We start from the raw sequence: 26,063 nt of genomic DNA on the forward strand, positions 1-26,063 counted from the left end.
TGCCATATTACAATCACCTACGAGTTGTGACGTCACAATCTCTCACTTTCATTTTCGTTATATTTCCTTTCACAGTTCATTTTGTAGTTTCTTTCGGTTCATATATGATGTAGTTGAACTATATATACATTTATGAAAACTATCACGACTACAAATAAAGTGCTATTACATGAAAAAAGGTATATTCAGTATAAATTTCTCTTCGGCGGAAGCCCGGAATTTGAGACCTCTGGTGGTAATTTCTGTAACTAGGGGTAATGATTCGCTTATTAGTCCAAGTATGAGGCACGTCATTGTAGTCCGTCATTCAAAGTAGATGTGCACAGAAATGTATTAACTATGCTGATAATGTTGTGAACATTTCAGGAACTATTTTGAATAAACAATAAGAATAATGTCTTGTAAATATCTACACCTGCATCGATTTTTGCAAATCTATATCGAAAATACTGATTGAAGGGAGATAACTGCGATATTCTGACGTTACCTTACAGAGGACACTTGTTTAACTACTAGGAATAAAGACGGCATAACAACCCAAGCGCAAACAAATTTCCGATTTTCATAAAACCCTCCAGGTTTTGGCTAACAACATTTCTTTTGTTTACAACTTGGTAGTTTGTTCACGAGATTTTATGAGATTTGGTCCGATATTTAGCGATCACGTGTTTCGTCTGTTTACGTGAGCGAGCACTCTGTCAAAATGGAGGCACGTGGACATGGGCTTCACACGAAGCATCAAAGTGCGATGATTGTCGCTAGAAATTAATATCTATCATTATGAATTAAAGGCAAGTTGCTTACAAAGTTTAAATCTGTTTGTTGACCCACTGAAATAAGCGTTTGTTTATTTAGGACGGAACTGTTTACGATAAGTTGTTCAAGCCTGGCCAGACCACAAAATCACAATATCTACTGCGATTATAGTCCGAATTTTCTGACGATCTTGCTATATACTATATGCAGACTTTAATCAGCTTTAAGGCAATATCAACACCAGAACCTTTCGGATTACTGCGATAACTGATCGAAGTCCCTGTGTTTCAAATCTATGAATCGGCAGACCTACGTGATGGCGTGATGGAATTCGATCGTTTATTTTTCAAAACTAAGAAAACTGGCACATATCTGTCGTGGTGGTCATTTGTGCTGTACCTTCCCCGACAGAGAAAATATACAGAATCTGGATTTTTGTGATAAGGTTTACTGCAGTAGCTACTCGCACTCGTAATATATATGAAAATGCTAAATTATTATTGAACCAGCTTGTCTTATTTATATATTATTCAGCTCACGATTCAATGCAACCTTTTCAAATGTTTTCATGTAATATATATATATACATTTGTATGCACCAAGCTGTGAAATGTTTGTATTACATAGAATATTTAAACAATACAAAGTAATTGTAGATTAACAAAATGTATACCAATTGCATTTTAACGTACTAGTACAACTTTTTGTTGTTTTCATGTAATATAACTTTTTGTTGTTTTCATGTAAAATGATAAATACATGTATATCTATTGGCAATCGATATACAATCCATATAATATAAGACTTTCTCAAATATCAATATCCTCATAACTTTAAAAATAAATCTATATTTGCTTTTGAAATTTCATTAAAAATGTTTGATTTTCATGTCACGAACAAATCCCTTAAAATTATCATCAATCTCCTTATTGGTCTCCAGAAAGTGTGAAAATAAATGAAACTTTTTTGTCAATAATTCTATTCATTATGAATTCATGTATAACCATTTAGGTTTTTTCCAATGTTGACCTTTAAAACTATATATATATACAAGCAACAATCTGTGGGATGTCAAATATGGAAGGCTATAGGTGTTTCAGTATAAATTGCCAAAAATGCTTATAAGTACTGTTTCTTATCACTGATCACATATATTGGGTTTTTGACTATTATGTGTTATTGCTACTTAAGTGTGATTTTTTTCGGCTTCAGTGATAATGTATTTCTTTGTACTTATGTGCAACAGACATCGCGAGAGTTTAATTCTCCTACATATAATATTGACTCCTACAAAAAGAAGTTGAGTGATCATGATTGGTTGACTACGAGAGGCATTTTATCAAATCTCATATTTACCATACTGATTGCTCATGATCATATTTCATCCGGCCTAGTAAACTCTAGAAAAAACATCTTAATTTATGAAAGTAGCTAACTCCTTTAATGTATGTGTAAAAATTAAGTATATATATATATCGTACAAAACATCAAACTTCTAATATGGTAGAAATGAAACATACATTTAGGCTGACTGCCTGATAATATAATACAATTTGTACAGAGTTTACAATCCTTTGACATTCAGCTCATAATATACACCATTATAATTTGATCTGTCGTCATGCGTCGGTCTTCTTCTTAAGACCAAGATATCGCAGAATGGTGTACAAAAGGTTCTTAAGCTGTTTTATCAAAATTGTTAATTTCATGGCCCCCTATGTGTCGCATTCTCCCTGGGGAGAGGATACATTTTACTACAGTTTATATAGAAAACTCATCACACATATTTTAGCATAATTTGTTTCATTTTCATTGGAAATTGGTTAGCACGTGGTTAGGGCAAACTTTTCTCAATGATATATTGTCAGAGAATGTCAAGGCCAACGACTTGTTATGGGTTCGAATGTCAAAAATAAAAATCTTATATTGATCATTTTTTTTCATTTCATATGAAAGAACATAGTCCACTGAAACAGAATGTGCATATTTTATTGTCATCAGATAAAAATATGGCAGAAAGATATGGCACTTGGAAAAGAATCATAAAGCTATTTTCTCCAGCCAAAATTAAAAAATAATCCAAAATTGCAGAATAAAGGTTTCTGCTCTTTTATCTATAATATACACATGAAGGCTTGATGTTTGGCGCATCGATAACGTATGGCTGGCTACAAATGTTATACTTATATTTGACCTTGACCTTCATTCAAGGTCATGGGGGTCAAATGATCAAGAAAATTCAAAGTTCTTTCAAATTATTAATTTGGGTCACATTTTAAAGAATCAGCCCTTTTAAAGGTGTGTGCAATGCATCAAGGTCAAATAATCAAAATGACGCAGATATGGCACTTTTAAAAAGAAATTCCTACCAAAATTAAAAAATGACCCAAAACTGCACATACACACGAAGGCTGGATACATGTAAGATGTGTGACTGGCTACAAATATTGAGTTTATCTCTCTGACCTTGACCTTCATTCACATTTTAAAGAACCGGCTCTTATGAAGGTGTGTGCGAAGTTTCAAAGGCAAATTATTAAAAATGATGCAGACATGCCCTTTAAAGAATGTTTTCTTGCCAAAATCAAAAATTATCCATAAATTGCAATTCAATTGTTGGCTCAAAAGGGGTCAATTTGGCTCAATTGACGGAAATAACTTCTTCTCTGAAACTAAGCAATCGAAATAGCTCATACTTGACTGGTAGCATCCTTTTGGGTAGGGATTCAAAATTGTAAAAATGGCGGGGTTGACCCCCGGGGGGCAGGGTCAAAAGGGGTCAATTGGTTTCTCTGAAACTAAGTTATGGATATAACTCACATTGGTGTGGTAGCAATCCCTATGGGGTTGTACGCAAAGTCAATTTCATTTCATGGATTGATTGCACAATTTTGTATAAAACCTACATTCGTATGGTAGCATGGTTATGGGTGGGTATTCAAAATTGTACGAATGTTGGGGTTAACCTCCCGGGGGCTGAAGGATGGGACCAAAATAGGTCAATTTCGCTAAATTGACATTTTTAGAATAACAATAAACCAATGTACATGTACCCATATAAAATGCTTATGATATATTGACAAATAAACTTAAGCATCATTTTTGTTTCATATCTCATAAAACCAGGTGAGCGATACAGGCCCTCTGGGCCTCTTGTTTTATCTGTGAAACCATTTAGATCCCAACTCTTGCTGGACAACAAGAGATGAACACAATCCTGATGTAAAAATAGGCCCAGGGTTCTTTCCCCACCCCAAGGGCCTTATACAATCAATCCACAAACCTCACAAGTCCATCTCGGAACAGTGCATTCTTCTACCCTCTCGAATAATGAGAGAATCGCCCGGGCTTGTCAGAAAGGCCGTAAACTGCTCCATGCCATTATTGGTCTCGATAATCGGAATACCTGTGACATTCACCCCATGGTGAAGATAAATCTGTACAGGAAGGTGATCCTATCATCGATCCTTTATGGTTGCGAAAACTGGTGCCAATTGTCTATTACAAATACTCTATCAATACGTCGGTTCCAACACTATGCTTTAAAGCATATACTTCATCTCAGAAGGTCAACGAGATCGGATATGATCGAAAGTATGCTCGGAGTTATAAGGATTGACGCGGAGATATGTAAGCGGAAAATGATTTTTCTTCAAAAACTCATTTCCTTGGACTGCTGTTTTAACATCAAGCAGATTTTTCTCGTCTGTCTGTTCCAATACTTCCTTGCCAGTAATGGGAATCAACGAGGTTTCATCCCGGACGTGGTGAACATTCTCATCCGGTATGATCTTATGCATTATCTGGAATCGTATCTAAGGACTCGATGCTTCCCTGCTAAGTATGAGTGGAAGACTCTTGTTAATCGCGCTGTTCTCTCGCACGAGGACAGGTCACTTCGCTGTAGACTAGACAGTGATCAAGACTTCGAGAGATACAAGCTTATTCATAACCAGTACAGAACGTTTCACTTCTTAAAATTTCAAGCTGATGTACAGACGAGGGATACATATTTTTTATGCGAACTCATTACGTCTGTCCCAACTAAAGTGCCTTCATTCTGCCTCCGATGCAACCACGTAATTGATGACGTTACTGCTCACGTTGTTGCCTCATGTAATCTAACTTCTCACTTGAGAGAGAGCTTCCTAGACGATCTTCTTGAGTGTTTTGGAGCTGACTGCGTTACTCGCTTAATGACTATGGACGATGAACTGTTTCTTCGATCCATTCTTGGAGCTAAAGTGCCTGATGTTTATCTGGACCAAGACCCTTTCAAGCGGATGTGTCTTGCATACCTAATGCTCGCCTTTAAAACTGACACAGTGATTGATTGACCACGAAACGCGTCACGTGAGCGCCCCCATTAAGGGTGGCGAGTGCTTAACGGCGTGACTTATTTCTTATTCTTTATATGACATTCTGAATGCTTTTTTTTGTCTACTTTATTGTCAAACAAAATCTCCGGTAAGGAGGAAATAAAGAATGATGATGATGATGATGATGATGTATATTTATATACAGTACCTATAGCTACTAGGCTATTATCTACATCTTGGTGCTAAATTAAAAAGCTACAAATCACAAATCACAGTTTATTGTGAATATTGCCATTGGATCTATTAAAATAGATGGAATTGATATCTAATTTTGAAATAATTGTCCTTAAAAATGAGGTCTTTGTTGAAAAAAAAGTGTAATAACTTTTAAAAGCTGTCTATCTAATTTTGATATTATTCTAAGATCAAAATAGAAAGGAATAAACAATTTTGTTTACAAGATATTGAAAGACATTGCACACTTTCAACAAAAAAAGTAGCAGACACTCCCTGTATTTTCAATACATATCGTGTATTGTTATAACTTATCGAAATGCATCATATTGTTTCGACATTTCTAATACCCAGGCCTATAAAATATAAGTTTGTTTTAAACACATAAATGCAAATTTTGAACTATTCCTGTTAAAATATACCAAAAATTACTTCTGAAAATCGGCCTTACCTGAGCGATTTTGACACGAGGTCAGGCCAATCAACCGTGAAACAACAACTGTGACGGGTATGGTGTGAAGCCTTATTGTCTCGGGACCTACGTAGGTGATTTGTACAGGTATCCAATATATATCCCAAGGGGGCATTATGACGGAAGGCCTAGTGTATAATCAACACGACAATTATGAAACAATACCACACTTCATTGAAGCGCGTCGGTTCGTTTATCTTCTCAATGCAAGTAGAGCTAGAAGCCTGAGTTTCGCATTTAATTTAAATGAGGCCCAAAAGGGGTTGTTTTCGTAAAGAAGCCCGTGGTGTTTTTTTAGACAACAGCGATGTCGGAAATACGACCAGTATCATCTGATCAATTGTAATTGATATTGAAACAAAACATCTTCACACCCTTTAATATTAGTCGATATGTAAAATATTCCGTATTGGACTATCGGCCCCATCCACATGACGAAGCTTCACCGGATGTAACAAAATGTAGGCCGATCGTAAAGTGTAGTTGTACATGTGAAAATACTGTTTAAAACTATTGTTATAGTCATTTGCCTTTCTTATATATTCTGCAATATAAACATTGATTAACTTTCATAATATGCATATTATTCAGACAATCCAAATTGTCTAAGTATGTACGTGCCGTTTTGTAATCGGGTGCATTCTAATAAAACATCGTCCAACCAATTATATCCGGAATTTGACCGGTCATTCGATCAACTTCTCCAAACCGAACCCTCTATAAACCGAACAAATAGTCATGTCCCGTGCATGTTCGGTTTATAGAGGTTCCACTGTACTTAAGTATAAAAGATGGTTTAAAGTATGAATGTTAATGACATGTACCTAAGTAGAAGTTGATTTGAAAAAAAAAATTAAAATGTTTGACTTTTTAAGTAAAGAATGAAGTGTAGTAAGGGACGATAACTCGTTATCGTTCCTTACGGAACGTAATGATAGTATGAGCTAATTCGCGATTTTTGCCGGCTATTGTAGCGATTTGGGGGTGGAAAAAATGACACATACAATTTTGATAGGGTTTTGAACCATTGTTAAACTCGGCTCGATCTAGGTCTGGATGTATCTGGTATCCCTGTGGAAATTCGTATTTATGAGATATTTTGGGTCAAACATGCCAAAATCGTCACTTTGACCGGTAGCTTCTGTTTAACCGGTCCTTAAAAATCAGCGATTCAATCCAAAAATTTGAAACTCCAAACATAACAAGAAGAGATAGTTCTGAAGAAAACCGTATCTTTAGTTTTTCTATATCTTTCATAGAACGGCCACAATAGGGTTTTTATTTTATCGAGAGGTGGCGGATGTTACGTCACCACTCCCCTAAATATCCAATCAGTAGGCCCGGATGCATTCACCTTCCTATTAAATCTTCTGCCCAAACGGGAAAAACCCACAATCTATTTTTGATTTTGTTTTGTGGTCCCTAGAAGCCCTGATTTTGACATCATAATGATATGCATAACATTTGTTTTATCTTTGATCGTATATGTAATTATTGATCGATTAGAATACCGCGAGTACATCTGTTACTAAGATGAACTTAGGGTTGATTGTTTGGTTGTTTTATCACCACGGGTATATATTGCAATCAGGATCGTTTTGAGGCTGGGTCTCCTTATAGTAGTGGGTGACTACCTCACTGAACAACAACACACGAGAGACCCTAACGTATGCTTGCATAGATGCCAATTGATGTCTCATAATCAATTAATGTGTCATATTCCAGAAAACTGAAGAATTATGAAAATTATTACAGTGGTAACCCCCAAACCTTCAATTCCTCTCGCCAGTATTAATATTTAAACGTATTTGAGAGTTTTAAATGTCGCGCGAATAAATTAAGTGCAGGTGAGAAAATTAAGTGAAAGTGAGGAAATTACAGTGCTAACATGCAAACCGTTGACGGTTCAGGCCGTGTATAATCTGGTGACCCATTTGTCGAACATCGTTGTGCAATACAAAAGACAGTGGGCGGGACCACGATACCAATTACCGCAGCTCATTATAACACACGAGCGAATCAGCGCTCTCGGATTGACAGGCCACGTGCGACAGAAATAACAGACCGATTGTCTGTCTTGTGGAGCGCATACAAGTATATATGTGCTACTGCATTTGAATAAAGGGTGGATTGTTAAAATAAAATATTTATGGGAATTGTGTACTTTTCCCAAGTGGCAAAAGAAATATCTTTGAATTAAAAGGACTGTTTTACTCTCAACGTAACCCAATTTAAGTATTGTAAAAAAAATCTCAAATCCCCAAGTATCACTAATTGGTTAATTAACCGTAGATAGACATGGCATTTGTGTACGGTAAATTATTCTGTACATTTTCGGTGTTTATTTTAATACTGGTAGGCACAGAAACTCGTCTTATTCTCATTTGGGCACACATGTAGTTCTCATCGTTATATAAATTTTGCACATTTCTGTTGTCGGAACGATAGCGATAACATGGAAGAAATTGAGGTGTTGGGCAATACTGTATGTCCCCTTGTGATAAATGAACATGGCGATTGTTTAAACATTTTCTCATAGATTTTGATTAAAGGAATGTTTTTGAAAACCCTAGCGTATTATTATCGGAGGGACTTGACATGTTACCTTGACAGAAGATCATTAAATGTTAACAAAATTATTCCATTTACATGTAATCCACTTCATATCCCTATGTATTGAACACGTTTCCGTGATAATAATAATATATAAATCCTACCCTAGATCCCTATTTTTGGGTCAATTTGAGAAAGGAAACTAAAAATCGTATGTGAAGTTTCTCAAAGAATGTTTGATTAACCGATCACGGGTGTCGTATCACCGTCGGCTGATTGTAAGGTCCTGTCAAACGCATCTGGTGTTTTGTCATAATTTGGCATGCTATAACCAGTGCCTTTTCACTTGAAGTCAGATTTGTCTCTGGTTGTGTGCAATAATGTAGGCTGTTGGAAAATTGCAAAAAATTCTATTTCCGTGAAAACACCAAGAAATCATGATGTACAGAAAAAACTTACCGACAACGTTCTTCATTTTCAGATCAGGACTAAACTACTCAATGAACACGTGTGTACTGACGATACTGTTCCGTCAGTAAATTTAATAAATAAGGCTATCCGGGACGATTTAGGAATGTCAAGTAAACGAATTCAGTGTACTCCAGCAGAATCGTATTCCGACCGGAGCAAGTTTCATTTTTTCGACGGATCTTCCGTTATTAAAACGGCAGGAAACAGGAATTACGGACATAGTTTTGTAGGTACACCTACACAGTTAAGTTGTGTTGTGTGTGTTTTTTTTTTTTTTTTTTTTGATGGACTTCTTTGATATTATTCAGGGGCCGTCAAATGCCCTAGAAATGATCAACTTTTTTGACCAACTTTTACAACAACGGAATGAATTTAGAAATCCGATTATTGTATTATTCTTGATAACTGCGGTTTCATCATCACAGGGTCGGAGAACAATTACTACGTAATCTTTTTGGTCAACATGGCGTCGAATTGTTATTTCAGTCCCCGTACAGTCCAGAACTGAACGCTGCCGAGTACGTTTTTCACCTCACGAGAAACGGTCTAAGGGAAAATGCTACATTAACATATATATAACTTTACTGAACTCGCAACGACATTGGCAATTACTGCCATTCCCAATCATGCCTGCGAAAAACTGTTTGAAAAATGTGGTATGTATAGTGACTACTGCTTACATTTCTAATTTAGTACTATATATATCATAGACACGGTTAAATTTAATAGAGAAGTCTAATAAAATCCTGTATATAATTGAACATTGTATCAATCTCATGTTGTCTGTTATTTCTGTCGCACGTGGCCTGTCAATCCGAGAGCGCTGATTCGCTCCCGTGTTATAATGAGCTGCGGTAATTGGTATCGTGGTCCCGCCCACTGTCTTCTGTATTTTACAACGATGTTCGACAAATGGGTTACCGAGTTGTCGGGTGGTGCCAGGTGATACACGACCTGAACCGTCAACGGTTTTCATGTTAGCACTGTAAGAGCAAGTGAAGGTATTTATGCTAAAGGAAAGGAAATAAAGGTTTTTGGGGTTACCAGTGTTATAAGATAACCAATAATCTATTTAGTGTCCCACTTAAAAAAAAAGACACAAATGTTCTTCAAGGTCATGGGGTTTGCAACTGATCTTTTATTTTCCGATCGGTCAGCCAAGATGGCCGCCGCAGACTTATTTGCCTCTGCCTGGTGAAAATTTAGATATTCTTTGATTTCGATTACCATTGGTATATGGTATATATTGGTATTAGGGGACTGCAAATTCCATTGCATCGGTATCATTGCCAAGGCTTCCGATTGGTCGAAGTTTAGACAATGGATTTGGATGCAAAATGGTACATTTTTGTAAATAGGGGAATTCGAATTCAACCACATCGGATTCATTGCCATATAACCACGCTGATGCTTCTTATTCGTCGAAATATTGACATTGAACGATTTTGATGTAAACCAGGACTCGTGCATGGAACCTCTGAACTCAAGACGGACAATTCTGTATCACCCTCAGCATTTATTTTTTTCTGTCTTTCGTGCTCATCCAGAGTTATCTTCCCTAACTACACTTCATTCTTTCTGTGACACTCCTTTAGGTGTCACCCCACTAGTAAAGGTTTGATTGAAATAAGAAATGTTTAACTACTTTTAGAAGTAGGTTTGCAACTTTTAAGATGGTTAAAACCATTATGTACATCGAAACAGTCTAAACCATTACATTCATCAGGACTGTGAAAACCATTATGTCCAGTTGGTTTGACACACTTAAGTGGAAATGTTTAGTCATGTTGATATCAGTTTAATTTGTATTCTTGCTTTATTTCAAATATCTCCTTTTACATCTGACTAACGCCTCCTACAGTACTTTCAGTACTTTGATTAACTATATTAGATTGAAGCAAAGTCAAGCTCCTAGTTTGACTCCTCAGAGATACTTATATATAATATAACACAATATTACATTCTTAGAATCTGAAACATAATTTACAGACTTTACCAGTCTTTATTGAAGTTCTGTTTGAATTTTTTTTTATTTCCAGGCCATGTGTTCCACCGACTTTGTGTTCCTGAGAAGACGTGTCTCCTGTGTGGCCTTCCTTCTCGACAACAGCTTACACATGTGTAACTCAATACTGAACATGTGTGACCAGCTAAGTTTTTATATCCTGTTTTGATAATATAACTCTGGATATCTGACCTATGAAGATTTTGTACTGGATATCTGACCTATGAAGATTTTGTACTGGATATCTGACATATGAAGATTTTGTACGTGTCCAGTTTTGATACATGTAAATCTGGATATCTGACCTATGAAGATTTTGTACTGGATATCTGACCTATGGAGATTTTGTATGTGTCCTGTTTTGATACATGTAGCTGTGGATTTCTGACCTATGAAGATTTTGTACCTGTCCTGTTTTGATACATGTAGCTCCGCATTTCTCCTGTTAATGCATGCAAGTCTGATATCTGACCATAGATACTTTGTACGTGTCATGATATAGGACCTGCTGTGATGTTTCACATCTTAACGGCATTGGTATATATATCTGTGTTAAGATAGCAGCTAATTAAACAGACAACAGGGTATTGTCTCTTTACATTCCAGTTTGATATCCAAACAACGTACAAAGTATGTAGCTTTCTTTGTAGATGGTATATGTATGTAAACGTACTTGTTTTCTCCTGTTTGTTTCTGACAACTGTAATCCCTTTGTGAATCTTCTTCTGACAATCAGTGAACCAGTTGGTGAACTCCAGGATATAATCAAAATAAAACGCAGCATACGATATGTAGATGTGAAACAGTTTGAATACTGAAGAGTTTTGTGAAATCCGAACGTATTTCAAATTTTTTGACATCATCTAACATCATAACGATATTTATTTTTAACACCCCTTGACACTTTAAGTGTAAGATCTCATTAGGTCCATGATTTAGTTTCGTAAGAATTGTGTATGATTTTATTTAGAATTGTAATGGTTATAATAATATGATATTACAGGTTAGGAACAATATCATCACTTGTGTCTGTATATGAAATAAAATCTCCACTTACACAGTTACCTCTATCACTCTTAATGACCGGTGTGTGTAATTTTCTCATGCATACATTATTGTACGCGATAACCATGTATGCACTATATCTCATGAATTCCTAAAGAGATTTTAATTCATATTCACGTCATAGCATCAGGATTCACACATCAATGTCTACATATGATAAGATTTCGATGGGCATTGGTCAACGACAAATGTTTCACTTGACCAATTTTAAAATAAAAACCTGGTGTACAAGATATATTAAGAACGCATTGACGTTTTCATTGATGAGGAGTTAGAGGTATATCCCACTTGAATGTCTTAGTAATCATTAGGCCTTTTGGTGCAACTCCATATGAAGAAGGTATATATTAAATACCTGATCAATGCTCAACACCTAAAGCATTTCATTGATGGCAATGACAAAGTCAACCAATTATCAAATATATATTTAATTTATTGATAACTATCTTATGACCAAATTCTTATTTAATAAGGCAAAATAATTGTATCTTGTGTGTTTGTACTATGTACATTTTGATAATAATATATTGTTTATAGACTGTAACGTGTTAAATGCTGTGATATATCTGTCTTCCCCGTGATTGATGGAACAAATTGTGATATAAGGTATGTTTTGAATGTAACGTTGATGTACAAATTATATTTTTCTGTGTGCCTGAAAACAATATTTTGCCATATAATAATGGCAAAACACTTATGATAGTGAATTTAATTACAAAGGATAATAATCATAGTGATTTAATGTGAGATTAACACAAGGTAAACTGGGTTTAACTTTTGAAATGGAAATGCTTGATAGATAGCCATTTTCTTGGTGTATGCAAGAAGTATGCATGGGGCTATTAGTCAGAATTATTACGACGTTTTATCGGCTTTTTATATCGATAAATCAACACCAGACAGGTTAATAAACATTAGAATAATTCAGACTACTAGTCTATACGTGTGTCTGTTAAAGCTAGGCTAGCTACAGCAGCTGTATTATTGAGCACCTGTGCAAATGTCTGTGTATATCTTACTGATGCGAATGTCTATACATTCATGGTGTACCACAGGTAGCAACGTGCAATATACAAAAATCGAGAAATTTAAAGCTATCGTGTATTTTTCTCAAAAACGATTTTATTTATAAATTTTCCTGTGGTTAGACACGCGCCTACTTGTATAAACATTGTATAAATAAAATATACAGATGAATAAATACTAAAACATACATTTTGTATTGTTATCATTACCATGTTATGTAGGAAATATACACATACCATGTTTAGACTCGCATGGCTATATCGCACAATAAAATATTGTCACACCCATCGCATGTCTGTATCCCATGTCATAATTACTTCGTAATTGAAGCCGCACGCGGGCGTGGACGGCAACAGTTCACCGTCAAAATAATGACTGCTCTATTTAAAGTATTAAATGTATAATTACTGTTCTATTTAAAGTACTATGTAATTGATAACTTCTTTGAATATTGTTAGAATCTAAATAAAAAAAGCGTGAAGGCATTTCCAGGGCTCCACATGTCCGCTGTCTACTTTATCTCTTCCAGTTTCAGTTTTACTGTTTTTGGCTTTAACAACCCCAGCTTCATCATCTCGGGAGGAATCTAGAGTATAAAGAAAGGCATTTAGTAGGTTATCGATGGTGATTTCTTACTTAGCTATATTCTAGACACATTTTGATATTACATACATGCTAGCAGGTTACATAAAGCTTAACATTTACGTTTTAAAGCATGGCGTCACTACATCCATTGATTTATGTAGTGACACTATGCTATGTAAAAAGAAGCACATGTATTTGACGGTTTAATTCTTGAATTTCATAACTGCAGTCAAACCTGTCTTTATGTGACTTTCCAAGGGAACCTTGTGTGACTTTCCAAGGGAACCGGTCCAGAAAGTCTCATAAGACAGGTGGTCATCTAATACAGGTTAAAGTTTTTGGTTTATAGTTTGCATGTAAATAGATTTGCATAATTGTCAAAAACAATTCCCCGTGTTTCAATGTTCGTGTTAAACGGTAGTTACATACCTGTGTCTCGCTGCAAACGGAAATCTTGAAATTGCGGATAACCTTGGCAAGTGACATTTTTAGTTCCATCTGAACAAGTCGCATGCCAATGCATATCCGAGGTCCGTAACCAAAGGGAAGAAATGTCATCGGGTCGTAGTTGTCCTTGCTTGCAAATCTGCAAGTTACACAAAGCAAAATTTTGCCAAAAGGGAACTTTTGACTTTCAAGGATAGCAATTAGTTGATCCATTTGCATACTCGAAATTCCAGGGATTCCGTTCATGAAAATCAGTGAAGACCGGCTCACTAAATGAGACCCAGTTCATTTCGAAGATAAATCCATATCAAGCCAAATGACTTGAAAAGTTCAACGTCTTGATCATAATATAATCGAGACTCAATTAAAATTTATTTGGATGTAGAAGTACAATGATTATGGGAAGTTCGAAACGAAACGAAAAAAATATTGCATGAGGGGTTGAGCGAACGGGAACAAGATATCTGACGATGATATAAGTCAGTTTCAGAGAAGGTTTGGTTTGTGTTGTTGAATACCTATCAACAGCCATGATCTTCAAGAGGAATCACCAAAATACAGAAATCCTATCATGTCTGTCGTTAGCCATATTACGATTTGCTGTGTGTGGCATCAAATTATAACAAACAACAGGTGCTACAGTAACATCGTACTTCCAGCTGATCTCGCTCCGATACTATATATGCAGTGCTATAGCTCAGCATTGTAACTTTGACATTAAAACATCTAAATAGTTATATAGAAATGCATTTCGAGGAAAGACACTAAAACGACAGAAACGCAATGATAAATGGAAGCTTACAAAAACATAAGATTTTAAACTGCGATTATAGAATTTGTGGAAACGAAAGCCACGAGTTAAAGTTACAAGTACTGCCGTTGATGGGCTGCGCATGTTCTGGTGTGATGGAAATTATCTGAGAGGAATAAATATTAAGATTTTGTCAATGTAATTTACCAAGAGAACATATCTAGTGATCTATGGACATCATCTGAGGGTCTGTATCTTGTACCAAGTGTCAAAGTATTGTTGAAGATAATGTCTAGGTACCTTTCCGGAATGAACTTCTCCGGATCTTCCCAGTTATCCGGATCATGATGGATGCCATAGATAGGTACGCTGATGTTCATGCCGGCCGAAAACTTGATGCCATTGATCTCCGTATCTTTTACACAAACCCTGTCCGTCCTGCAGAATTACATCCAAACACCATGTATTTGATACATATATCATGTCAACTTTTCCATTTAATTTCTAAAGTATTCGTTTTTTTAATGACGTTAGTAAATGACACATGTAGAGTTACCTGTATAAAAGTTTTCTTAGAGAAAAATTATTTTAAAGTGTGTAAATGCATTTCATTCTAAACCCTATTAGATACAAACACCCACGTGCTATTAAACACTTAAAGAAGGTAGCACATAGGCGTTGCTTTTCCGGGCGGTGTCGGTGGGGGCGTCAACATTGTCAAGGTTTTGTGTTCAGCTCCATTCCTGACAAAGCTATTCCAACAGAACCACAATCATAGATGTAGCATGGGTGGTAGAGCCTTTGTTTTGTTAAATTGGTCGATCTATGGGGGAAATGAATGTTTCCCCGGTTTGGATGTATCATTTCGAATACTCTATCTTATAATAAGCCTCATATCAAATGGGAAATCCGTTCTCTTTCTGGCCGTTTTAAGCATTCCCTTGGATGTTTTTCGTTATATGGATACTTTAGAAGGACATGTATGTAATTAACTTCAAAACTTAAAGCACTGAGACCAACGTTGTTCCGGAAAATTTTGCCATTGCAACTTTTGTACACAACCTACTTTCGACAAACTACCTCACTGATGTCAAACTTTTAAATTGCTCATCACTCTGTTTTGACGAAATATGAAAAATGACTTACAGTGACACGTGCCCCGATGATCTCCAAGCTATGATGTTGAAATATATTGCGTGATAAAACGTTAAGGCGACATGAAAAAAAGGTCCGTATTTTTGTTAATGAGAATGTTGTATTCTACTAAAGATCTTACCGTGTAGCAGGAGGGCTGATTCGGAGTGTTTCGTTGATGACCATTTCCAGGTATTCAACCTCACGAACGTTGTCATAGGTCAAGTCCTTCTGTAAAACAAAAGTACATAAAGGTTTCAACATGTATATATATTTTTAAAAACTTACTTTAATGTTTGCAAATAAGTATTGTGTGTGAAATATCTCATGTGCTATTCTTTAACAAAATAACTGCCTACTGAATATTCTGTTTGTTTATATACGTACTGACCACATATACAAATAATGTAGTTACTGATTCTAGAATCCACTACTGTTTATTCAGTTACGGTTCTTGTATATAAAATTGAAAATATATAAAATAAGTTTTGTGAACAAGTCGTTATCACGTAACAGTATATCTTTAATAAATTAATATAAATGTATTATGAATTATTTTCTCTGTTATATAGTCTTCATCAATTCCCTAATGGCTCTTATATATCTACACACAGATCCGAGTTTGTCCGTCAGTTCCTGTCGAAGTTTGTCCTGGTACTCCGGATACAAAGCCAGATAATACGTAGCCATCGATAAAGTTATCGTTGTAGTCTCGTAACCAGCGAAGAAGAAAACTTCGGCATTTCCTAGAATTTCATCGAATGTGATACCTGTTTTTCAAAAGAACAAATTATCAGATTGGTTTTTTCAAAAGAACAAATTATCAGATTGGTTATCCTAATTACAAACTGTTTACAATTTCAGGGTGAACTTTCATTATATTCACACTAAATACTTTTCTTTTTATTGAGCAAAATTATTACCTCCTTTCTGTTTAAAATTGTTTTCTGTAGAATGCTTTGTTTTTTCTTTGGTTTCCCCTTATTTTTTCTCCCGACTCATCTGGATAAGATAACTTTCATGTTTGCTAAATGATTGATCCTGTACTGAATCTCAAACCGTAATTGATTTAAGAAACTGACATATTATTGGTTTTCTTTAATGTTCCATTAGAACTTACATGTAGCTCTACCTATCACATGGTATCTGTGATACTTTAGAAACATTTACCGAAACATGTGCGGTTATATAACCTTTCTGTAATGTTATGCTATACCTTTCCTCGACCAAGACGTGGACGGTGTCTTTAGGGAAATATTGTCATCCTGTTCTTCATCGTTTTCTGCGTCCGAATCTTCACTTTCATGTTGCGCATTTTTCATCAATTGAAGAAAGTCTACACGATCCTGAAAGATATATTGTGCGGTGTATGTTTTTATTCGTTTTACTTAACGCCAAATTCTCAGCGGTATCTGTACCTTTTTATGGTTGGACATTTCAAAACCTTACAAATTGAAGTTTGTTTTATGACTTCTCGATGATGTCAACATGTTAGATAAAGACACTTTACGTCATTTAAAGATACTGTATAGCCGGCTATTTTCCCTGTTAATCCCACATGAAGACAATCATGGCTGATATTCCTAAAATAATCCTTATCTGTGTTCGAGTTAACATTAAGACGCGTCGTAATGACGTATTTAAGGATTGTGGCAACGTTTCATCCGTAAAAAGAATGAGGGATGCTCACTTTAAAACGAAACCTTAATTCTACATCAATATCGATAAAACAAAGAGAAAACGCGAACAAAAATATAGATTTGCAAACACACTCTTGGAAAGGTACAAAGAGAATCAGACCATGTGTGTGAGAAGGATGAGCGTCTTGTAATTACTGTAGATCATATAGATAAGACATGCGGCGTTTAAGATTTTAAACCTTATTAATAAAGAATTAATTATATTCGCTAGATTACCTTGCTGCCTACGACACGTTCAGCAAGAAGTTTGGCTGTTATCCTGCGGAAAAACGCCTGGATGTCTTTATCTAGGAATGTAAATCCCATCAAAGGCGCCAGGAAGTGAAGTTTTGGTAGAAATACTGCAAAGAAATAAAGATGCATCAGTTTGCGAACATTAAAAATGCAACGTAATTAACAATTCAGTATATAATAAAACTTTACTCAGAGTCTCTCCTTTATATTACCGCTTTAGATATATTTGTAACATTGATTTATGATTCAACACTTTGTATGTTTATCCTGCTGAATCGGCGATTTGTTTTGTGTTAAATGATATTAACTCTTTCAAGTGTATGGACTTACTCAAAATTAAGATGAGGGGAGAAAACAACTTTAAAATCAAGAATTTTCTTGCATTGGACACAAATTCATCATTTGGGTTGTTTTGTGAATCTATTTGAATACCAAAAGCCGTTGAACATATCACGTCCATGGTATAGGCTCCAAAGACTCTGAAGTAGAAAATACGACATTTTACTTATTATTATCATTTACGTATTTACTTTGGTTGGTTTATGTTTTTGTTTTTTTTTGTTTTGTTTTTTGTTTTTTTTTGGGTTTTTTTTTTGGGGGGGGGGTTAATACATAACCAAATTAGTAAAATTAACCTACTTCATAACTAAATAGTTTGGCAATATAGGTTTAGAGCTACATCTTCATATTCTGTACGTCAGAAATAATCTACGATCGTTAATAGCTAATTGAAGAATGTACCACATTAGTAAAACATACCTACTTCATCATTAAATGGTTTAAATTGGCAATGTAAGTTAAGAATTACATCTTCATATTCTGTACGTTAGAACTAAGCTACGGTCGTTAATAACTAATTGAAAAATGTACTTACCGTGATATTGAATAAAATAACTTTGAATATTGTAACACTAGAAAAATAATCAAAACAAATAACCAACGTCTTTCCTTAATTATACAGAAAATTGCTAAAACGTTTACTCCATCATTTCAACAATTCCAATGCCATCCTTCAAATTCCTCTTCAGTGATTTCAAAAGTGTGTCGCTGGCGTGATCCACCAATGGAGCCATCTGTAAATTATCATTATTTTTTTTATTCAGAAATGTTTCACTACGCATTTCTTCATTTGTACGTGAAATGCAGTGATCTCTACCTAATGCGACGTTTATGTCATCTCTGATTCACTACTCCAGAACCTGTTCTTTATTTCAGGAGAGCCGGGCTTGAAGCCAATGTAATAATTATATATAAGCTGACGATGTTTTATGTAAGAGAGTATCATGTCCTGAATTCACACTCTAACATATCAGGTTCTGTCACGTTTGAACATCACCAACATATCAGGAAAGTTTACTGACAACGTTATTATTATCTGACGTTCATGAAGATATGACCGGTTTAAAAGTTGTTTCGTCTCCTGTTTAGGAGCGATTCATGGTATAATAAATGCACTACAACAACAAGAATATAATACATTACATACTATTTTATATGTTGTATCCCCTTTGTGTGTATAAAAAACGAATATAAAACAGTATAAAATGTTATATGTTCTATTGTCTTTCTGTCAATATAATACGAATATAAAACATAAAAAAATATGTTCTATCTCGTTTGAGTCTATATAATATGAATATAAAACAGTATAAAATTTAATATGTTCTATCCCCTTTGTGTGTATATAAAACGAATATAAAACATTATTAAATGTTATATGCTCTGTTTTCTTTGTGTCTATATAATACGAATATAAAACAAAAAAAAATATGTTCTATCTCGTTTGAGTCTATATAATACGAATATAAAACAGTATAAAATTTAATATGTTCTATCTCGTTTGAGTCTATATAATACGAATATAAAACAGTATAATTTAATATGTTCTATCTTCTTTGTGTCTATATAATATGAATATAAAACAGTATAATTTAATATGTTCTATCTCGTTTGAGTCTATATAATATGAATATAAAACAGTATAAAATTTAATATGTTCTATCTCGTTTGAGTCTATATAATACGAATATAAAACAGTATAAAATTTAATATGTTCTATCTCGTTTGAGTCTATATAATATGAATATAAAACAGTATAAAATTTAATATGTTCTATCTCGTTTGAGTCTATATAATACGAATATAAAACAGTATAATTTAATATGTTCTATCTCGCTTGTGTCTATATAATACGAATATAAAACAGTATAATTTAATATGTTCTATCTTCTGTGTGTCTATATTATACGGGTATAAAACATGTATCACATCTATATGTTTTATCTCGTTCATGTCTATATAATATGAATATAAAACAGTATACAATTTTATATGTTCTATCTTCTTTGTGTATCACATCTATGTTTTATCTCGTTTATGTCTATATAGACACAAAGGTAACATGTAACCGCTAATATGCTAACATTATCTAAGACCACATAAAGTCTGGAGACCTAACACATGACAACTCTAACGTCAATTATATGTCGTTAGGTACTAGCATTAAAAAGTTCAACTTTATTTCGACGTGTTCCTCAAAAGTAAACCAACATTCCTCTAGAGTGCGAGACATTTGATCAAGTGACATCGTAGTTCTCAATATTTATACATCAATTATATAACAAACACTGCGTCAAATGCATGTTTATATAAATTAGGAGTACTTACTTTCCGAAGTTTCCCAGTAGAAAACGCGGGAGTAATTTTGCTGCGCACGTGCTTCCAGTGATCTCCACTTAAGTTATTAATAGCTGTATCTACATCCCCATTGAACTCTTTAAACACCTATTGAACAGGAACGAGGAACAGATTTGCTTTTGATTTGTAAACATCGCTATCTGTCAACTGCTATCTTGGCAACTTTCAATACGAGCCATTTTTGACAAATAAAAAAGAGGCGTAAATCAACACCTATATCGTACAGTAAGTACTAACTGTCAGCCTGAGCCTGGTCAGAGCCTTCAGCTAGTTTGCTGCTGTCATAGAATACACCAATCAAAGACAGCATAGCATAAATCTGTTGTTGAAATGGTCATGTATCGATGACATAATGATTCAAACAAAAATACATATTCAGTTTATATAAAGTAGATCAATTACTCACAATCCAAATCCATCTTTGTTATTGAGAAGATGCAAAGAGGGGGTAAAAATAGTGCCACAAATGGACCTCTTGAACCTTTGCCATCATCATCATCTAAATTTTGTATTTCTCCTTAGTTTGAGAGACTGATATTTCCACATCAAACGATTACAGTAATACAAATGTACAAAATATTGGATTAAAATTAATATGTAACCAATGTGAACAATAGACTCTATATTGGGAGACCAACAGATAAGTGAAGAAGAGTGCAAGACAAGCGAGCCTTCATCCATGAGCTTACATAAGAAACCGAGACAGCAGCAGGGAAGAGAGACATACAGAGACTACGAATCACAAAAGTACTATCAGGGAAGGCAAGCAACCCAGTCGTCCTGTCGGGGACAAAACGGCGATATCATCACTGCAGATGTACATGTAGCATAAAGAGCAAGAAGGGCAAAACATTTCAAGGAGACCCTGAACAGACCACCGCCACCAGTACCCTCTGGCATACCCCCGGCCAGGCAACTACTAGAAGTTAACATTAACCCACCAACGAAGCAGGAGATAATGAAAGCCATCACGTCTCTTAAATCTGGTAAGGCAGCAGGACCAGACGGTATTCCACCAGAAGCCCCGAAGACAGCTATGCAAGCATCTACGGACTTGCTCTTATCTATACCTGGAAAAGAGCTGTCGAGAATCATTTTAAAGAGACTCAAAAGCGCTTTGGAGAAGACACTGCGAGTCGAACAGGCAGGCTTCCGTCAAGACGGATCATGTACGGACCATATCGCCACGATAAAAAAAATCATCATTAAGCAGTCCTTCGAGTAGCCGACCCCTTGTACACCGTCTTCGTGGACTTCCAGAAGGCATTTGACATCCTGGACAGGGAGGTAATCTGGCAACTGATGCAGCTCTACGGCTTCCCCCAAACATACATTGCTATCATCCAGTAATTGTATGAGGACGCCACCTACCAAGTACGAGTAAAAGTTGTCCTATTGTCACCAACATTTTTTTGATGGTGGTAGACTGGCGCAAGAAAAGCTAGAGAGAGTCTCAGAAGAAGCCAAGAAGACCGGCTTCAGAATCAACACTGGAAAGAAAGAGATCCTACACATTAACAACCAGCAGAGAGACCGAGTCCTACTTCATCAGGATATGAAAGAAGTGGTGAAATTCTCTCTGGACAGCATAATGAGCAAGAAAGGCGGAGCAGACGAGGACATTAAGAGCCGTATCAGTAAAGCGAGATACGCTTTCAAAACTCTACAACCCATCAGGGAATCTTCTGTCCTCTCACCTCACAACAAGATTAGGATTTTCAACACCAATGTCAAATCAGTCCTTCTTTATGGCTCCGAAACTTGGCGTACAACCAAAACAAACATGAACGAACTACAATCATTCGTAAACAGATGCCTGCGCAATATCCTTAACATAAGGTGTCCAGAGGTCATCTCTTATGACATAGAACTTAACAAACACCGAATGGAGAAGACATCAAGAAGGGAAAATGGGGCTGAATTGGCCACACATTTGCGTAAAGCACCAGCAAACGTCACTCGGCAGGTATTGGACTGGAACCCCAAAGGAAGAAGGAAAGTTGGTAGACCCAGGCAGACTTTTGCGAAGGAGCACAGACGCTTATATGAAGACAGCCGGTATGACATGGGCCGAGCTGAAGAGGGTCTCTCAAAACCGAGTCTGTTGGAGGAGTGCTGTTGTGGCCGTTTGTTCCCGAGCGGAACCAGAGGCATAAGAAAAAGAAGAATGTGAACAATATTAAATGAACGAAATGTACACTTGTATATAAGTTCGATTAATGCTACTTACTATTCGATCCGTAAAGCTTGCAAATTGTTTCACAAGAATCTCTCTTAACATTTCCTTGTCCCCGACGGCGAGCGTTTGAGGGGACAGTCCGCCGTAGAATCTACACAGAAATCATAGAATAAATAAACAATGAACAACCGTTTGTATTTCATTTTAATTCTTGTTGTTCACCAACAGTGGAAATAAGACTCGGGTACAGTGATCTGAATGGTTTATAGAACTTATAGTGTTTATGGCGCGCTGTATGTGTAAGTTAAATATAATATCATTGACACTGTATTTATCTAATACCAAACATTTCCTCAACCTTGGGATTTCTTGACCTTCATTTCAACAGCGAACGATAAATCATGAATTGAAAGCAAACACTTCTACATGTGATATTAAAGCTATAGAGTGTGTGTTACAGCAATACTCTACAATGATTGACAGGGTTGAGTAACAAGAAAAGTAGTATAGGGCCACGGAAATACTGACGTGTGGTCAAAACCGTAATCAGCATTGTCTCGGGGCAGTTATATAAAATGAATACGACTATTTCGATATACGGGGACCATGCTATTTATCTACAGACGTAAGTTAGAGTGTCACACCATTCAGACATTCAAAATTATTCACAATATATGATCTCCTATTTATGATCTTACAATAGACAAGTCCTGCAATGTATAACAGCAGTTTTATCAATGACGATTCTGTCGCCTCTCTCTGATTGACGTTTCCGCGATCCTCAGAATATTGGTGAGGTATGAATAGCAATGGAGTGGATATTGCAAAAAGAGGTTATGATATCAAATCCTATAGCAAAATTACTTTCGGATACACAAGAAAATTTCCGGGACACTCTACCTTACAGCCAATATAGTAAGTGTGTTCCGCGAGTGTACCAAGACAGCCAAGGAAACCGAAATACATGTACGTAGTTAGGGAACCTAGGAAACCGAAATACATGTACAGTGTTAGGGAACCTAGGAAACCGAAATACATGTACAGTGTTAGGGAACCAAGGAAACCAAAACACATGTACGTAGTTAGGGAACCAAGGAAACCGAAATACATGTACAGTGTTAGGGAACCTAGGAAACCGAAATACATGTACAGTGTTAGGGAACCTAGGAAACCGAAATACATGTACAGTGTTAGGGAACCTAGGAAACCGAAATACATGTACAGTGTTAGGGAACCAAGGAAACCAAAACACATGTACGTAGTTAGGGAACCAAGGAAACCGAAATACATGTACAGTGTTAGGGAACCTAGGAAACCGAAATACATGTACAGTGTTAGGGAACCTAGGAAACCGAAATACATGTACGTAGTTAGGGAACCTAGGAAACCGAAATTCATGTACGTAGTTAGGGAACCATGGAAACAGAAATACATGTACAGTGTTAGGGAACCAAGGAAACAGAAATACATGTACAGTGTTGGGGAACCTAGGAAACCGAAATACATGTACGTAGTTAGGGAACCAAGAAAACCGAAATACATGTACGTAGTTAGGGAACCAAGGAAACCGAAATACATGTTCAGTGTTAGGGAACCCAGGAAACCGAAATACATGTACGTAGTTAGGGAACCAAGGAAACCGAAATACATGTACGTAGTTAGGGAACCAAGGAAACCGAAATACATGTACAGTGTTAGGGAACCAAGGAAACCGAAATACCTTTACGGTGTGAGGGAACAATAATATAAACATACCCGTAAACTTTTCCATATTTTCTCATACAATCTACTTGGAACTTCTGAAATCCCTACAACACAAAGCAGACAAAATTTGTAAACAAAACAACATTTTTTTAATTTTCATTACAATATCAAACAGTCTGAATTCAGCCCAAGATTCGAATATGATTAATTAGAAATTGATTTCATTGTCAATACCAATTCCTAACTGAAAAATAAAAATGTAAAATTAGAGAGTATAATGTCGCCTTACTAGTTTAGACTAGTGGGAATATATTCAGGATATTTGTCTTGAGTGCGAGAGGTCGTTAGTTCGAGCACCAGCGTAGGCTGGGTATTTTTCATTACTTCTTCCTCACCCCACTGTTGATTTCTACTAGACTTCCAATGATTGGCCAGGGTGCAGGTCCTGGAATGTTGAGCTTCTTAAAGGTCCCATGGTGACGACTCATCATACTGAAACGATGATAAAAATGATCACTTTGTTGTCCCTTCTACTAACCAATACGGCATATTTCATTCTGTTTCTTTTTTACACTTTTTAAAATGAAGGATTAGCCTAACGAGTGGATTGAAAGTTGACCAGTAAACACCAAGCCTTCATTACATTACGGATAATAATTAATTTTTAATCTAACTAGTACATGTACTGTCAAAATCTACATAATCTACTGACGCTCAAACACGTGTATCCTGGGAATATATTACTATCCAGCTGAATGCCTTAACAAAATAATAGAATATATCAATAATGATAAAATTCTGCTTGCTAAATAAAATCAAAGTTGGAATTTTCAATTATTCAATCCATTGCTTAGTAAATGTTTTCATTCTTTAGATTTAGATGTACTTACTATGTATACAGGGCCAATACGGCTATGATCAGCACCAGCCATAGAGGGACGGTAAATCCCAGTACCTCCATGTTGTTAGCTCACAGATACTTCCCTATCACAGGTAGATCCTCGGTGTTCGGCGTACACACACAGGTATAGGTATTAGACATACTGTCAACATATCTAGAACGACATATCTGTGTACACTATAATGAAGTGGTAGCAGTGAAGGTCAGCTATACCGTATTTATGCTGTTAAAGTACTGTAGTTACCGCTGGGAGGAATGCACATTCTCAACACTATACCACACAAAACCTTTTAAACGGCAGACACTTGGTAAATCGTCATAATAGAACGCTTGTCTAAAACAAAGTTTTTAACGTAATTGAACGGTCTAGGGCCCTCAATGTTTTCTGCAGTGAGCTTATTCAGAATGGAATGCTTTCGTTTATCATGTTCTGACTCACTTTTCTACACTACATGGGGATAATATCACAACCACGAGGCGATATTATCTAAATTGCAGCTGATTGTCGGTATTACTGACATGTAGTATTATCCAAGGGTTTAAGGGTGTATGTTACGTCGACGTGTATGATTAATAAATCAGACATTCATTCACATGTTAATTGTTCCATTAATTTGATACGTGGTATGAACATTGTGGACGGAGATAATATCTAATCATAGCATATTCATAATTGCCTTATATCTATGGAAATTGTTAAGATATTATCCTAAAATATCTATATAAGATATATATAACCAGGTATTGCTGATACTCAATAAGCATATTCTAAATTATAACAATCATATCAATAATTTAAAGAAAATAAATGTAAATCAATGCATTAAGAA

The 26,063-nt window shown here is 35.7% G+C and overlaps 2 protein-coding genes across 3 annotated transcripts in view; one reads left to right on the forward strand and one right to left on the reverse strand.

The window, feature by feature from the left end:
* Positions 1–13,088, forward strand: part of LOC117335778 (Hermansky-Pudlak syndrome 5 protein-like) — a 21,988-nt gene extending 8,900 nt beyond the window's left edge. The window contains exon 12 of the mRNA XM_033895961.1: positions 10,845–13,088. Coding sequence (XP_033751852.1) covers positions 10,845–10,930 — 86 coding nt within the window. The 3' untranslated portion in view covers positions 10,931–13,088. The remainder of the gene's footprint in view (positions 1–10,844) is intronic.
* LOC117335782 (cytochrome P450 3A8-like) lies at positions 12,978–25,579 on the reverse strand. 2 transcript variants are annotated; one of them, XM_033895966.1, is made up of 14 exons: positions 25,223–25,579; positions 24,728–24,824; positions 24,384–24,436; positions 22,680–22,779; positions 20,420–20,536; positions 18,734–18,825; positions 18,083–18,231; positions 17,735–17,859; positions 17,035–17,164; positions 16,431–16,588; positions 15,961–16,049; positions 14,985–15,122; positions 13,916–14,072; positions 12,978–13,487 (listed from the first exon to the last, which is right to left on the reverse strand). In XM_033895966.1, exons 1-14 carry the CDS (start codon positions 25,291–25,293, stop codon positions 13,413–13,415), a joined length of 1,551 nt encoding a protein of 516 aa, XP_033751857.1. In that variant the 5' UTR covers positions 25,294–25,579; the 3' UTR covers positions 12,978–13,412. The 2 variants fall into 2 exon arrangements, with proteins under 2 accessions (XP_033751857.1, XP_033751858.1); XM_033895967.1 differs by lacking the exons at positions 24,728–24,824; positions 25,223–25,579 and adding an exon at positions 24,622–24,723.
* Positions 25,580–26,063: the final 484 nt, after the last annotated feature.

Source organism: Pecten maximus, chromosome 10 (assembly GCF_902652985.1).
Source record: "Pecten maximus chromosome 10, xPecMax1.1, whole genome shotgun sequence".
Classification (NCBI taxonomy): domain Eukaryota; kingdom Metazoa; phylum Mollusca; class Bivalvia; order Pectinida; family Pectinidae; genus Pecten; species Pecten maximus.

What these genes read in the sequence shown, in the direction of transcription:
- LOC117335782 (XM_033895966.1), bottom strand. Translation starts at nt 25,293, where the DNA reads ATGGAGGTACTGGGATTTACCGTCCCTCTATGGCTGGTGCTGATCATA. An exon ending in TAGTAGAAATCAACAGTGGG is followed by an intron (nt 24,437 to 24,727) that starts GTGAGGAAGAAG and finishes TTTGTGTTGTAG; the next exon opens with GGATTTCAGAAGTTCCAAGT. An exon ending in CAAGCTTTACGGATCGAATA is followed by an intron (nt 20,537 to 22,679) that starts GTAAGTAGCATT and finishes CCTGTTCAATAG; the next exon opens with GTGTTTAAAGAGTTCAATGG.